The 17,657-nt window shown below is 32.4% G+C and overlaps 1 protein-coding gene across 1 annotated transcript; it reads left to right on the top strand.

Annotated features, from left to right (window-relative positions):
* Nucleotides 1–13,128: 13,128 nt before the first annotated feature.
* Nucleotides 13,129–16,350, top strand: LOC121264872 (abscisic acid receptor PYL9-like). The gene is made up of 3 exons (XM_041168205.1): nt 13,129–13,589; nt 14,290–14,505; nt 15,643–16,350. Exons 1-3 carry the CDS (start codon nt 13,464–13,466, stop codon nt 15,859–15,861), a joined length of 561 nt encoding a protein of 186 aa, XP_041024139.1. The 5' UTR covers nt 13,129–13,463; the 3' UTR covers nt 15,862–16,350.
* Nucleotides 16,351–17,657: the final 1,307 nt, after the last annotated feature.

Genomic DNA, 17,657 nt, shown 5'->3' with positions numbered 1-17,657 from the left:
ACAAACCTAAGACAAAATATTACTCAATAAAATTTTTAATGCTAAGAAATAAATAAACAAATCACTCACTAATCCTGCAATTTAGAGATTAGATCGTGCAATATTAATATTATAAGTTGAGAAGTGTTGCTAAGGTCATAAAAGATCTCACAAAAGTAAACATAAAAACTAGCATGCTTTCATATGATACTTTAAATCTATTTTATAATATAAGTAACTTCACAATTTAATATACCACATCAATTTAGAAATTTATTTTTGTGAGATATTTTTGTGGTCAAATCATTTCTCAAACTTCTAAATAAAACACAAAAAATAATTCGATTATTTCAAATAAAAAAATAGGGGTGGAGAGCGGGGGCCTCGCACCCCACTACCTCGCCCCCACATGGGCGGGGCGTACTCTCATCCTTATCTGGTGCCCCCAACGGGGGCGGGATAGGCTCAACCCCCGCCCTTCCTCCGCATATATATATATATAATATATATTTATATAATATAATATGCGTATAATATAAATTTATAAAAAAAAATACCCCATTCATCAAAATAGCGTTGTTTTGTCATTGACTTGTGTTTTTATGCCATTTTGGGCCTAGAAACTTGCTTTTGGTCCTTTTGGACAGATGAGGTGTCTGCTCCCGCATCTTGATATCCAGATGAGGTACCCGGCCACCCATTTGCGAGGGCAAGTTTACAGGGGGCGGGGGGGAACCACCAATCCCCGCCCATATGAGGAAGGGGGGGCAGGGACAGGGCTACCCTGCCTCACAGGGGGCAAGTAGCACCCCTATCTTAAAATGAAAATAATATTAAAAACTACATTTTAACAATATTTTTACTTTATAATATTTTTATTCAATTTCTTCTCTCTCATTTCCTAAAATTTTATAAACTATTTTAACTCAAATCATTTCATTACTATTCATAAATCATCTCAATACTATTTACAAATCATTTTAACTCATATTATCTTGACTCATTATCCAAACCATATCTTAAAAACTTGTTCTGGGTTGGCTAATGGGAGATTGGTGAGGGCTGCCCATAGATACTCAATTTGGGCTACCCTATTGATGGCAGAAGATGGTCAAATTTGGGAGGTCCGAGCACTCGCATCCCATTAGCTTTTTTTTTTTTTTTTTTTTTTTGAGAAAAAACATATTTCATTAATTAATAACGAACGTTACAAACTGAACCTGAAACATACATTACAAGCCAACTACAACATTAATAGCTCCCTAGTAAACACCCGTGACTGACATGGTCTAGTCCAGTATTGCAAACGTCTACAGATCTAAAGTCTAAAAAATAGCATAACTCTGCCCAAAATAAAGTTAATCAAACCTTATACTCTGTCTAAGGTGGAGTAGACTAAACCACACTCTGTCTAAGAAAGAGTTGAGAAAACGCCACACCCAATTTAAGACGGAATTGAAGACACACTCTACGGACGAAAGTCCAAGAGACTGTGTTTTTTTTCTTTTTCTTTTTCTAAAAACAAGACATGACAGAAATTAAAAAACATTGGAAAATAATGGATTACATCTTAGAAAGATATAGATCCATTTTTAACCTTGGAGGAAAAAAAACACAAACAGCGACTGTAACAAGTAGTTAGCAATATTTTAACAATATGTAAGACATTGTTACTTAGCTAAGTTATATTTTATTATTGCTTTTTCACCAAGCAAATTATAGATTTCATTAGGTATTAATACTGTAGCAGGATTATTTAATTTTTTATGATCATTTCGTTCAACCTTACCCTACTTTTTCATCTCCCCATCAAGAATAATTTAAATAAAGTCTTAATTATTCCATCCAGCCGAACCAATGAAAATATGATTATTTCATCTAACCAAACCATTGAAAATATAAATAAAAATAAAAATTTAATTAGAATGAACGAAGTAACCGTTATGTTATGAAATATAAAATCATAAAAAAAGTGCATATTATAAACTCTGAGAATTAACACAAAATATATTTTATCTTATTAAAAATTAAAATATGATCGGCAGATCTACAATATTTGATGAAAATAAATTAGGTAAAAAATAATAATAAAAAAGTCAAAGAATTAATAATACTTTATTATTATATAGAGTTTCGATGAATAATCTAATGTATAATTAGGTTTTGAGTGTGATAGACAAAAGGCAAAAAGCGTGATTTTAGGCAAACTTTGGTTAATGAGATGGACAAGCTGATACTAATGCTCTTAGGCCAGGTTCGAATAATGAGTTGAGATGAGATGAGTTAAGATGAAAATTAAAGAAAAATATTGTAAAATTAAAATATTATTAGAATAATTTTTTTAATATTATTTTATTTTGAAATTTAAAAAATTTGAATTATTTATTATATTTTATTTGAAAGTTTAAGAAATGTGTAATTGACTAGTTGAGATGAAATGAGATAAGATGAAATAAATTAAATAGTGATTAATGTATAGCATTCCTCCATTAGCATGTCTAACTACTTACTAAGAAAAGTTTGACCGATAGGTAAAGTATATCAATCTTACAATCATATCAAAGAAAAAAGGCTCAAATGAAAAGTATTGGGAAAAATTTACTTTTAAGACAACCAAACTTACTTTTAAGACAACCATAGAGATCAATTTAGTATTTAATTCATAATTTTCCAAATATTTTTTTACTTTTACATACACACTTTCAAAAAAACCTAAGACAAAATATACCTCAACAAAAGTTTTAGGGTCTGTTTGGAATTACGTTAGGAGTCTTAAAAAGTGTTTAAATAGCATTAGAAGCTCTTTATAGAAAGATTAATTTGTTTTGGTGTTACATATTAAAGTACTTTTTAATCTTAAATAAGCTAAAAAGTACGTTTGAGGAGCGTACTTTAAACATATGGTTACATTTTTTATGCTTTTCCTCAACCGCGATTTTTCAGATAATATGAAACGTAATACGAATTTTAAAAAGATTTTCAATGGGCGAAAATACCCATACAATTTTTAAATAATTACAATTTTTAAACTTTAAAGGATATGGTCATAATCTTTAAAAACAAAATCAAATAATCTTCATTTCTATCTCATAAAGGATTTTTTTTAATTTGTTTCCAAAAAAATGTAACATGTTTGGATAATACGAAATGTACTTTAAACATATGGTTACAATTTTGATGCTTTTCCTCAAACTCGATTTTTCGGATAATATGAAACGTAATTTAAATTTTAAAAAGATTTTAAATAGGCAAAAATTCTCATACAACTTTCAAATAATTACAATTTTTAAACTTTAAAGAATATGGTCATAATCTTTAAAAAAAATCAAATAATCTTCATTTCTATCTCATAAAGCACACATTTTTAATTTAATTCCAAACAAATGTAACATGTTTGAAAGTGTTTTAATGTTTAAACATGCGGTTACCAAACAGTAAATAATTTTTTTAATAGTATAACTTATTACTTAACCTATAAGTTATATTATATTTTCCACCGCAATCTCAAACATGCATTTAACGAACTATAAGAAATAAATAAAAAAATCACTCACTAATCTGCCTAAATTTAGGAATTAGATTATGCAATATTAATATTATAAGTTGAGAATTACTTCGACAACCATAAAAGATTTCATAAAAATAAACATATAAATTGACTTGTTTTGATATAATACGTTAAATCTATTTTATAATAAAAATAACTTTATATCGTTTCATATAAATTCATATCAATTTGTGAATTTATTTTTATAAAATTTTTTGTGGTTAAATAATTTCTCATATAAATTTATTTTTAAAAATAAATGTATTTGGAGAGTAAATAGACGAAGGCCTCTCCTTTTACTGCAAATAAATTGGGTCACCATGGGGCGGCCTTGAGATGACCATTCTTAGAATGATCAACGCTATTTTAACCCTTTAGAGACTTAATCTGGGCTGCCTATTTGGGCTACCCTATTGATGGCAGAGGACGGTCAAATTTGGGCGGTCCGAGCACTGGCATTGAAAATATGATTATTTCATCTAACCGAACTATTGAAAATATAAATAGAAGAAATAATTTAATTAGAATGAATGAGATAACCTATTAAATATAAAATCATCAAAAAAAATTGCAAGTTATAAATTATAAGGATTAACATAATATATATTTTATCTGATTAAAAATTAAAATATGACCGATAGATCTGCAATATTTTTGATAAAAAATAAATTAGATAAAAAATAATAAAAAAGTCAGGAATTAATAGTATTTTATTATGATATAAAGTTTCGATGGATAATTCAATGTAGAATTAGGTTTTGAGTGTGATAGCTAATAGGCAAAAAGTGTGATATTAGGCAAACTTTGGCTAATGGGATGGGCAAGCTGATGCTAATGCGCTTAGTCTCCATTTGCCACCCACAATTTTTAATTTTTTTTAACTTAATATTTTGGTACTTTTTAATTTTAATAATTTATATTTATTTTTTTTTAAATCTTAGTTTATTGTATTTTATAATGTAAACTCATTTATTATTACATTGTTCTCTTTGCTTTAATTATTTAAATTATTATCAGACTTTTGACATATGACATGTCACGTTAGCATGCCTAATTATTTCCTAATAGAAATTAAAAAAAAAATTAATTTGATTACTCTTAAAACCACCATGAGTAATATGTTCAATTAAAAAGTATAGGGATCAGCAATTAAATTTTAAGATAAACCCCGTGGACCAACTTAGTATTTAACAAAAAAATTTCTCCAAAAAAATTTTTAATTCTACTTAATTAATTTCACAAAAATCAATACAAATATATCTCAAAATTACTTTTGTTTTCCAAGAACTCTAAAAAAAAAAAAAACTCACTAACCAATTACTCATGCCTGTTTTAAGGAGTTGGACGGGGGCATTGTTAAGTCTTGTGTTTAAACTTTAAGGACCATTGCATTTTAGTCTCTACCCATGCTATGTGTTTGTTTGTTTGCCCATGACAGTACGGCGAGGTTGGGAAGCCCATATACTTGGCTGGCTGCCTAGCCCGGCAGTACTGCATCAGGCGATAAAATGAAGACGTTCATGCCGCATCTGACTTTTCTTTATGGGTATTTCCCCGACAACTTTGTATTCCATTTCCAAAATCTTATTACTAGATTTCCCTTGCCCTCCTTTCTAATCTTTCTCATCTCAGCAATGGTTAGGTGAGATATATCATGAACAAGTAATTCCGTCATTATTTTTAAATATATTAGTCGTATTTTAAGTGACTTTTCATTTAAATTACCGATCTATAAAGTTATTTCAAATATGTCATATTGCTCGCCATGATTTTGGATCAGTCGGGCGTATGAAAAGTCCCATTAATATATACAAAAAACCACATATATGCAACATATTTTTTTCGGATTCCAAACAGTATATGCCTTTTTCCTTAAACTCTTTGATTCTAATTACAAGAAAACATGATAGATCACTTTTGACCTAGAAAAGAAACACCTTATCCAACAGAACCGTCCAATAAACAACGTCATGAAATAACAAGAGTCTCGTCCCATCCGGCAGGCCATCCTCTTTTTGGTTCTTGCACAAAGTCGAAATTAATGAAAGAGTTCCTTGATAGCTAAGTTTTACGTGATATCCATATCTATGCTTGACCACAAAGTTTGCCGACCGATGAGTGAGATGACCCTATTACAAAATGACACGTCGCTCTTTTGCATGCACCCTTGATGTGACCTAGCTAGCTTCTTGTTTGTGAGGTGGTTAAACGCCACAAAAGTGGGTTAAATTTCTCGCGAAGGGGTCCAAGCTGCCTTTGTTGAAGTTGATAAGCTTCAATAAATATGGCATACATGTATGGTTGTTACATTGCAGTACCACAACTTTTTTTCCGCAACGGTTCCCTATTCAACTCTCTTGCTAGAAGCCCTATTATTGCTTTTGCAAATTTGTCTCTACCCATGCAAAAGCAACCTTTATTTGTTTATTTTCAATGTGGTCATGCAAAAAGATAAGGTTTAAGTTAATCTGATTTCAAAAAAAAAAAAAAAAAAAAACATTAAGTTTATCTGAGAAATATTGTTCTTTACCTTAAGACTTGTCATTTTCAGTACGTGTATATTTGTGTGAATATCACAAATTTTTAAGTGGTGTCATATGTGAACAATATTGCTCGAGTTTATATGTTACCAAAAGCACTTTCACGCACTACAAGAAAAATGAACATTTGTGACGGATTATTTGCGACGAGAATGACTATTTACGATGAAAACAAACTCAATTTAGTAAGAAATAGCTGGTCACAAATAAGCAATTTTCTTATAGTGACGTATGATTTATCCATTCATGAGACATCGTCCCCATAATCTTTAATAAATAAAAAAGATTATATTATCCTGATTACAATTGGAATTAACCCAAATTAAGCAATCTAAATGGAAAGGAAAAATAAGTAAAGTAGCTAACCAAAGTGAAAAAAGATAAAAGTGTTACTCTTTACGGATTTTTTTTTTTTATGTTCAAATTAGAACTGTTTATTTTTTTATTCTAATTTATATAATGCAATATTTTGGTCCCTATGCATGTTGTTTGAGTAATTATATATAGACCAACAGATGTATATGCACATTTTTCCTTTGTAATAGGTTTTATTGCTTATGATCAGCAATATTGGAGGAAGACAAGAAGCATCTTACTTTTTGTTTTTTTCAGACTCGTATTTGTCTTTTCTTAGATAAAACACCACCAAGCTGAAGATATTCCTAATAAAGTAGTGTAGCTAGCTAGGTTGGGCTGCTAGTTGCTAAACCTCTAACTTAAGAGCAGGAACCATGAATGAAATCTTATGCTTAAGATAGAAAAGTGAAGATTATTTTTCAAAGTACCAAACTCCATGATAGGACTGATGATCAGAATTTTCTTTTTGGTAAAAAAATATCCAATAATGTTGCAATCCCTATAAGTTTGCTGCAAATTGGAGGTTGACAAGTGGCTAGAAGTTGTGGATAGCTATGAGATAGAGATTTCCCTCCTACTTTTTTGGATTGTCCAATTGCAATTCACCGTGATATATATTCCCACATTTAAGCCACTAATGTCTTGTCCATTCAAGAATCTAATTGGACCACTTGTATATATATAAAACAAGGAAACTAAGGAGGATAGGAGAGAGAGAGAGTGAAACATGGTACAACTTTCCCCCTTAGAAATGGGTCCATCACACGATTAGGATTTGCAGACGCTCTTCTGAAGATGTGTCCAATCATAACCTAACTTTGAAATTCAGTAAATTTAAGTTTTGGCAATACAAAATCAAATTCCCAATTTAAAGTTCGGGTTTTGACTAGAGTGTAAAATTTAACTTAAAAATTGAAAAATCGGACCGAATTAACCCGAATCGATGGAATCGGTTTAGTTTTAGACTGGTCCGGTCTGAGATCAGTTCTCTTAATTTTAAAACTAGCCGGTATTGATCCAGTTTTGGTTCTATACTTTTTAAGATCGGACCAGACCAGACCGATTCGCTATTTTATATATAATATATATAATAATAATAATATAAATTATAATTATATATAAGATAATGTTATTATAATTTATAACATAAAATTTTAATCTTAAACATGAAATTTTATTTGATTATATGGTTTAAAAATAATATATATATTAATAGAATTTTCTGGCCTAACAAATTTGCATTTTATTAAAACCGGACCAAACTGATAAAATCGAAGGTACCGGTCTAGGAGGATAATATGTGCATAATCGGTTTTCGAAAATGCAAAACTAATGCATATTGGTTCAGTCCTAAATTTTGTCCAAAATCAGACCGGACCGGTTATACCCCTAGTTTTGAAGTGATAGAAAGTTTTTTATTTTCAAACAAAAAACACATGTATAGTAGAAGTTTCTAAAATGTTTAAAAAATATTAAAAAGTTAAAATATATGCCGACCATCCTAAACTATATTTAAAGATTAAAAAAGACTTTCCACTTCGTGGTAGTCAGCAATACCACAAGGTGGCCATTATGGGTGGCCGGATCTATTTCGACCACCAAGGATGACTCGATTTGAGTAGCTGTTGACTAGCCATGCATCAGGACACGCGCTTGATCTTGGTCATTCTCTGGTGGTCAAATACTATGGCGGCCACCAAGGGCGGTCGAATTTAGCCATCAACTTTTTCTTTGAATATTAAGTGTCTTATTCGATACACATATGTATTACATGTTTCACAGATCAAGTGGGTGGTTTTTGTTTGTTGCCTGAGTACAAACAATATTTGTTCTGATCAAGTTGAACTTCCTTTAAGTCTTGCCCTAATTATAATCACTATTTGCTTTGATCCCCTCACATGCAAATGGCTTTCTCAATAGAGAGGATATATGCATAGATATAGATAGAGATAAATAGGAACATTGAACATGGCACAAGGGCAAAGTATAAGCCTGATATGAGTCCACTAGCTACGACAAAAGACACGAGGAGTGGTCCCTCTGGCAACTTCATTCACCATTAGTGATCACCGTCCATCACTTGAACCTAACCCAACCCTCCCACACATACAAAGTTTTGCAGAAAGAATCTAAAACGTACATATTATATGCATGCCTTTTTGACTGATCAGGTTCTATTTTGTTTTGTGGATTGGACAGTCCACGGAAACCATGTGATGATAGAAATTAACATGGATCGCACATTGGCATATATCTATCAAGTTTAAATCAGCTACAACAGCATGTTTTTCAAGAGAAAGAAGCTAAAACATAAACCATATATTAGAATATATATGTGTGTGTGTGGGCGGGCATGCACGCGCAAGTTGTAAGTGGTGTAATTACATATCAAGTTGTAAGTAGTAGAACTCAATAGACAAAATCATAATTTTAGTACTATGTCTTTTGATATCACTAGTTTTTATGGTACTGTCTTTTGACACCCCAGTTCCATTATTAGAGCTTAACTTAGCCGTAGTACTATACCAATAGATAAACTTGGAATAAAAAATTAGATGTGTGGTAGACCAAGTAAATGACCAGAACCAGACAAGGCTAGATATCTCTCTCTCATTTATCTGTTTCTAATTTATTTGCCCATCCCATTTTTTAGGGATTTTGATGGAAAATTATAAAATTTTCTTTCAACCGTTAATTTATTTTAAAAAAAAATGTTATTTATCATCGTCTTAATTAGCATCTTCTCATCATTCTCTTATGTAGTATCAAATGCATGATTGAAAAATAAGTACGTGATGATAAATAATTTTCTAATGATCATTTGATAACACTTGTATAGATAAATAATTTTTTATTCATTTGAGAACGATGATTAAAATGAACTATGAATAGCACTTCTCCTGTATGCATGACATAACCAAAGCCAAAGATACATTATTTTGCACATCTTTCAAACTTTCAAATAGATTATCTTCGATTTCTCTTATGGTTGATGTAAATATATATTACTTTGTATTGAAATATATATTTTGAACATTGGAGCATTTATGGTTACGTTTATTTAGTAATTATAATTAAATCTCTTTTTCTTTTTTTTTCTTTTTTTTTTTATGACTTATGCTCTGCCACTTGGGCAGACCTTAGGCGAGAAGTAATACACTTTCTTTTAACTTAACTTTGTGATCACAGATCACCTACAAGACAAGTGGCTCACCAGCAGTCCTTAGGCCACTGATCTTCCAAAAAAGGCAAACATCCCTTTGAATAGATAGGCGTATGAGTCTCACGTGTTGCTGTGTCTTCACATGGTAGACGCCCCCACTTTAGTCAGTTTAGCAGCCTCATCTCTTCCAAATTAATCCCTTTCCACACTCTCACCATTAATGTGTAGACCCCGTGAGCAGAAACAATCACGTGTCTTTGTGTGTGTATATATATTATATATATTCTAAGCAAGCAAGTTTTTATTCAAATAACAAAAAGATTATACATGTGAAGGAGGTAGGTTCCCCAACAAACGTTCCATACAATTACCACAGTACAAATGTGGAAGGAAAAAAGTAAAAAAAAAAAAAAAAAAGAAGAAGTTTTGAGGCCAATTTCTTGGTCCCCACCCATGCCGTACAAAGAGGATGTCGTCTTAAAAAATGGTTTTTAATAGTTCGCATAGTCATGCAAACTATGAAACCACCGTTGAAAGTGGTGGAAGCTGTGGGTGCATTGCAGCTTGTTGTCTTGATATATTTCTTAGAGAGATTCGTATTCTCTTTTTCAATATCATCGATTAGGAAAAACAATAACATAGTAGAAAATACGGTATCAGATGAACTGATTTGCGGTGGAGCATCTATCTTCCCTCTTTTCCGACAAAAATACTCGAAGAAATTTGAGTTTTTTAGAGAGAATGGAGAGTTTTTCTTTCTAAAACACTCAAAAATTGATGTTTCTTTGTGTGTGTGTGTGTATATATATATATATATATATATATATATAACTAGAGCTCCAATCAAACGATCCTATGATGCAATATTGTAGTACATATCAAAATCCAATAACATAAATGCAATAGGCCAGTCCTATAGAAACTGAAGCTGCATTTGAATGTTGAGTTGAGTTGAAATGAATTGAGATGATGCAATAAATTTTGTGAGACCCACTTCAGATAAGTATAGATGTGTCTGGATGTTAAAATGAGTTTAGATATATTTATGGAAATTTAAAAAAGGTTGTGGGTCCCGCAAGTAAAGAGATGTTGAGTTGAAAAAGATTGTGTGTCCCACATGTAAAAATGTTTTGAGTTGAAATGAGTTTAGTGGTTTGAAAATTGTGTGTTTAAATGTTAAACTCAGCTTAAAATTAAACTGAACTGAGTTGATCTCAGTGCAGTCCAACAATCAAACGGGGCCTGAATCTACTTCATTGTAATTAAACAACTCTTCTAAAAATTTTTAAAAAAATACAGTCTAACGCCTCGTATGGAGTTCAGATGAAACATTTATAAATAGTAGTAAAATAATTTGTTAACAGTAGTGAAATGACAAGTTAAGATGTTTTAAGAATTTTGAGAAATGAAAGAGAAAAAGTTAAATAAAGATATTATAAAGTTAAAATATTGTTAGAATATAATTTTTATTTTAAGACTTGAAAAATCTCAATTGTTTTTTATCTTTTATTTGAAAGTATAGAAAAATTATAATGGTTAAACAATGATTAAAGCCCTCCAAAGCGCATAGCATTATTTTATCAAAACTGGCTGAGTAACATGTTTCTTTTGTGAACAAAATGCAGCCATGATTTCACTTTCTTCATCTCTTATAATGATACCTATCCCTATTTATCTTTGTTTTGAATCCGAATCACCATCTCAATTTGCCTTCAAAACTCCTATTTGGTTTTCTCCACTTGCCACTTGGTACATTAGATGGACCACAACAAATTGTCTATTTTGGCAGGTCCCCTTTGGGCAAGCCAAGGAAAATGGACTTGGACCATTGGTTCATTTCACGCTTTATTTTCATCGTATTAATATGCATTATGGTGATTGTAATGTGGTGTCTGTGGCGCACAAAGTGGGAACAACATGGGCAAGTTGAGTGAGAAATATTGGGATGAGTTCATAGATCATCCGTAACCATACAACTACTATTTTATGAGAATAAATATTATATATTAGAGTAATGTTAGATATAATTTTAAGATGTATAAGTCTCGTGTATTCTCTTTGAAAAAAATGTATTCTACCATTTAAAAAAATAAAATTTTCATTTATCTATTTTTTTAAAGGAAATACGTGTGACTTACATGTCTACAAATATCATATCTCTTAACGAAATTTTGAAAAATTAATGTCAAGTCCTTGGTATTTTGATTATTTCCCATTTTTTAAAAAAATTATATTAAACAAATATATATATATATATATTTTTTTTTATGGAATGGATGTTTATCTATGAACTAGGCCTAACGCTTTCAAATGATAATAAAATCTTAAAAAATGCTTGGCCCACTTTAGATAGAATTGGACTAACGTGGTCTCTTTAGTGGGTGTTCAACCAGTTATTTTGTAGATGGATGACGTTCAATCGATTTTAAATTCCTTTGGGCGGTGGATGATACGCATTTAAAAAGGGCCAAATGCATTTAATTTCTGTCCACTTGGTCCTATTGAAACCCACGAGCTATTACTATATTAGAGACAATAATAATTGGATATAATAATAATTGAAGACAAATTATTAAAATTTCTAAATTTGTGATTTTATGAGTGCAGCACATACATGAGGATGAGCAGATTATAAAATTTATTTTATTATAAAATAAATTTAATATCTCAAAAAGTTTTTAAAATTCAAAAATCTATTGTTTATTAATATTTCTTTTTAGAAATGCTATGTTTACAAAGATGTCTAATAAAAATAAATTCACAAACTGACATGATTTTATATGATAAATTAAATCTATTTTACAATCTAACATACAACGTCAAGCCACGTCAGTTTATGAATTTACTTTTGGAGTTATTCTATTATTAAGGCAATGTATAAAATATATTATTCACATTACTTAAATGATAAGATTTGATTTGTAAGACTCATAATTTAAAATTTATATTTTAAATCAAATTATATCACGTAAATACTCTCTACTAAGTGCGTTATCCATACTAATTTATAAATAATTTATTTTTATTTTTATTGGACATTGATAGTTAAAACATTTCTTTTTTATTTTTACATTTTTTTTTTCTAAGTTTGACAAAATCATCCAAAGGTCATCCCAACTTGTTAGACTTTATCCAACCCACTAGCACCTCTTGAGTGCTGGTCACGTAAATCACTCTACTTTACACCAAATACGACAGAGCAGAAGACACTGTGACCACAAAACACCCAACCACTTGCATCGCTGATAAATAAGAATAAAATAAAACAAAATAGACTAATGTTGTATATTAGGTTTTGTTTTCATCCACTCCTATTTTATTACCTCAACGTTACCGTTACAATCCATCTATCTTGGATCGGATTCTATTTATTAAAAATTATTCTGCATATTTTAATTCTTGACTTGTTTTTAATTGATTTTAAAAAATATAGACATTCATAATAATGCCACGTCAGAATATATATATATATATATATATATATAGAGAGAGAGAGAGAGAGAGAGCGCACTTTTAATAAAATAATATAAAAATTGCAGGAAGATAGCGTTTACATTTTACAGACCAATAATGGACCCAATAAGAAACCAAGGCGACGGCCTCTCAAACAATATAAAATAAGACAGTGTCGGTGAATTAATGACTTTTGAGAAGCTGCCAAAGAAAATCCAAGTGAGGGTGGTTGTTCTGTTCTTCTCTTCACGGCCATTAACCAAAACCTCTGAGCGCTTTCAGCCTTAGCTTTATCTTTCTCTGTCCGTCTGTCTGTTTGTTTGTCTATCTTTCTCTGTATTTCTCTCTCGCTCTCTGAAATCCTCTGCTATATTTTGAAGAGATAAAGATTGAGAGGGAGCGAGCGAACGGGCGAATTCTCAAAATGAATGGTATTGAGGTGTATGGCGGGTTGGAGGCACAGTACATAGGGAAGCACCACAGGCACGAGCCCAGGGAGAACCAGTGCACCTCAGCGCTTGTCAAGCACATCAAGGCGCCTGTTCACCTCGTAAGTTTACTCTCAGCCGTCCGATCAAATTATCACATCGGATTCTTTGGGGTTTCTTTCTGAAATGGATGCTGTTGATGATTGATTAGTTTGCCTTTCTTCAACTGTGAGTATTTTTAGGTGTTTTTAGTTAGTTGTCGTTGAAGATCTGGGTAATTCAGGTCGACTTTGAAGGACTTTTTTTCTTTTTTCCGTTCCTTATGTTTTCTTTCTTGGTTTACTTTTTCTTGGTTCATTTTCTACTTGGTTTCACTATTTCACTATTTCTATATTCGAATGTTTTTTAAGCTTTGATTTTGGCTCAAATGGTTAAGATTTGTGCTAATTATTGGTTTTATATTCTTGAAGTAGAGAACTTAGAAGGGTTTGACTGTTTTTACTTTTCTTTCTAAGTTCTGGAATCTTTATCTAATCCCTCACATGTTCACCCATTTGCTGGTGAAAAAGATGGCGTAAAGGGAACAGATTCAATATTGAACGGTAGGCTTTATAGTAGTTTGCACCGAAGGAAAACCAAGTCTACTAAACTCGCTTTTATTCTAATTCTCGACTCAAAACTTCATTTTGTTGTCTTTTTGTATTTTCATGGCAAGGAACAGATTCAACTATTGATTTAGTTGAAAAAGGATAATGACTTTTTACCTTTTTGTGAGTGCTTTTTCAGCTTATCGAGTTGCTAATGTGATTTTTCTTTCGTCAGGTGTGGTCTCTTGTGAGGAGATTTGATCAACCCCAGAAGTACAAGCCCTTCATTAGCAGATGTGTGGTAAAGGAAGATTTTGGTATTGGAAGTGTCAGAGAAGTGAATGTTAAATCTGGCCTTCCTGCCACAACAAGCACCGAGAGGTTAGAATTTCTCGATGATGATGAGCACATTCTTGGCATCAAAATTGTTGGTGGCGATCACAGGCTAATGGTAGGTTCTTTTCAACTTGTCATTTTTATTTTCGTATCACTCTCGATCTCTTTCTGTAATTCCATTGCCGGTCTATATGTGAATAAATTTGTGATGGCATTGATTCGCTACTATGACTTTGGGTTGCAAATTTGGTTTTGGCAAAATCAAACTTTACCATTCCATTTAAGAAAAATGACACTTCTTCATTCAAGTGCATTGACATGTTCTGTAGTTTTTAGATTGTTTTGCTGTAGGAACTTAGTTTTCTACCAATACTAACTCTTTTAAAAGATATATTTGTCATGATGAATTCAGTCATATTTATTTCTTAACTCACTATCTGCTGGATTTACCTGTTGCTTCTGACAGTATATTGGATAACAATAACTATATTGTATGAGCGGCCAGTTCCTTTTCTTAGCTCACTAATCTTGGAGATCTCTTGGCCCAGTTCCTTTTCGCCAAGTGGATTATGACATAGATATTAAATTGACTTAAAGAGTAGAAAGAAAAAATCGGACTGTTCAGAACAGTCTTTGGCACCATGTTTCTCGTTGGGTTTTCTGAATTTATGTTAAGTTTGCTTCCTGAAATGCCTTAAAGTTACCCAATGGAAGGCAGCTGCTTCAGATGGGTTGATGTTTAATTTACTTTTAGCCACTGTTTGATAGGTTTGCTTGGATTTGGTGCTCAGAGCAATGGGAGCTGGTGTGTGGTGCCATCCTTATATTGCTTTCTTTCCTTTCTGAATTATTTTGAACGCTAGGAAATAGTATATAAAGGTCAGAAAATTGTTCCATTTCAATTTTCAACTCTGTTTAGGTAATTTATTCCTAATAAGAAGCTGCTCTTATGCATAAGCTTGGCTAATAATGACTCAGGCCCTCAATCTGGCTGTTTTCTTACACGAGGGAGGATACCATTCATGGCTTAAAAGGGCTGTACAGGACTGATATATGTTCAGTTCTATAGTCTGGAGACAAACAGAACAGAAGACCATTAGTATCTGCCAGTGCATATGATATACACTTGGATTCTCTGTTTGGACTGTTAATTTGAGTGCAATCTTTTATGTTCCACATGGAAAGAAAACCTCTCATGTTGCTATATCTATGCTGACAAGTAAGAGCTTACAATTCTTTCTGAAATTTGCAGAACTACTCGTCAATCATGACTGTTCACCCAATATTTATTGATGGAAGGCCAGGGACAATGGTAATTGAGTCCTTTGTGGTGGATGTGCCTGAGGGGAACACTGAGGATGAGACACGTTGCTTCGTCCAAGCATTGATCAGGTGCAATCTCAAATCTTTGGCTGATGTCTCAGAGAGGATGGCTATGCAGGACCGAACTGAACCCATCATCAACTACTAGTGCATCTGGGGATGGGGCAGATGTGTTAGGACTGAATTTACGCCATCCGAGGTTTCGATCCTGATGCTGTCTTGAGCTTGGCGGGAGCTGTCCTTCCATGATCTCTGAAGTTTTGGATATACTACTGGCTGTTGCTTTTCCATTTCATAGGGACCATTCTACTTTCTTTCCTACTGCTCTCTTGTTTGTTTGTTGGGTTTCTCTTCTTCAATGTTCGAAGGATGGGGTTCCAAAGTTTTTGCAAGTTCTCCATGGATGGATGTGGGAAAGTTGGGCTGTTGCTGTTATATATCTTGGGTTTTGTGCACGGTGGTGCTTAATAATGTTATGGTTATCTGTAAATAGTATAAACCACGGATAGAGGTGCTCCGGCTCCGGGTTTTCCACGTTGTAGCTGCAGTTTATAGGTGCGGGGAAGATTGATCGAGGAGAAACTGTTTTGCTTGCTTTGTATAGGCTGTATTCTTAATAAATTATGGTAATTTCTTTTATGCTCCTTTTTCACTGTTTCTCTACAGCTGTCGTAAACTTTTTTGATCTCTTTTAATTAACATCTCTTAAAATTTTTGTTCCAGCTTTAAAGTTTAGAGTGAAAAAGAGATGGACATATGAGAGGAGAATAATAACTAATCACCACTTATCCTATGGTAAATTTAATTATTTAAATTATATCTTAATATTCACTTGCATATGTGGGCCAAATTTCTTTCTACGGGTGGGTAGCGAGCCCCAGCATGGTGGGAAGGGCAACCTCGCTCTGCCAATATAGGGGCGGACCTCCCGCCCCGCATCTAAGGCCCCTAGCAAGGGCGGGGGCGGGGTTGCATTGATAAATTTAAAAACTACATAGTTTAAAAAGTAATATACTATAAATTTATACAAAATATGCACTAACAAATTTAAAAATTACATAGTTTTTAAATTATAGTCATATTTACAAAATTTAAATTTATAATTTCGATCTACAAATGTATTTTTAATTATTTTTACACTTATAAATAATTTTTAAATCAAATAAATGTAATGTTTTTTTATAAATAAATGTATCACCCCCGTCCCCACTCCTCGTCTCATGCGGGGTAGGGTGCGGGGAAGGGGTGCCCCTACGGGGCGAGTAGCACCCACGTGAACAGGGTTGGTCGGGTTGCAGCTCTAGTCATAAGAGATTGTAAAATTATTCATTATAGTAAATTTCACCTCTAAACAATCTGTGGACGTAAGAATTACGTCGAACTACGTAAATCTATATCTCTTTTTATTTATTTTTATTTTATAGATAAACGTAAAGAGTACCAGAACAAGTCCGAATCACCATTATGGATTAGGGATAATTATTTCCTCTCTTTTGGTCTGATGTGCGATTTTTAGAAATCAACAAGAATAGTCCATGTGATTTGTCAGTTAAGACACATAATCCCGAACATCAATTTTTAACGTTTTACTCTAAACCTTTAACTTTCATCAAATGATTCGTTCCGTTATCATACTGTTTGGAATTCGGCAAACTTTGCTGTACAGAAAATTGTAAAACCGGCCGAGACCGACTCAGACCGACCGCCGGAGCTCGGAACCGGCCGAAACCGGTAGGGAACCGGTCGGCCGTCGGTGATAAATCATCAAAACCGGCGTCGGCCGGTTCGGTTGCGGTTTGAACCAACCAAAAACCGAAAAACCGGCCGACGCCGTATATATATATATTTTTAAATATATTAATTTATTAAACGACGCCGTTTTACTTAAATAAGTGAAACGACGTCGTTTAATTCTTAAAGTTAGAAAAAAAAAAAATAATCGAA

This window comes from Juglans microcarpa x Juglans regia, chromosome 1D (genome assembly GCF_004785595.1).
Source record: "Juglans microcarpa x Juglans regia isolate MS1-56 chromosome 1D, Jm3101_v1.0, whole genome shotgun sequence".
NCBI lineage: Eukaryota > Viridiplantae > Streptophyta > Magnoliopsida > Fagales > Juglandaceae > Juglans > Juglans microcarpa x Juglans regia.
This window is presented reverse-complemented; position numbering and strand designations above follow the sequence as displayed.

What these genes read in the sequence shown, in the direction of transcription:
- LOC121264872 (XM_041168205.1), top strand. Translation starts at nt 13,464, where the DNA reads ATGAATGGTATTGAGGTGTATGGCGGGTTGGAGGCACAGTACATAGGG. An exon ending in TCAAGGCGCCTGTTCACCTC is followed by an intron (nt 13,590 to 14,289) that starts GTAAGTTTACTC and finishes TTCTTTCGTCAG; the next exon opens with GTGTGGTCTCTTGTGAGGAG. An exon ending in GTGGCGATCACAGGCTAATG is followed by an intron (nt 14,506 to 15,642) that starts GTAGGTTCTTTT and finishes TGAAATTTGCAG; the next exon opens with AACTACTCGTCAATCATGAC.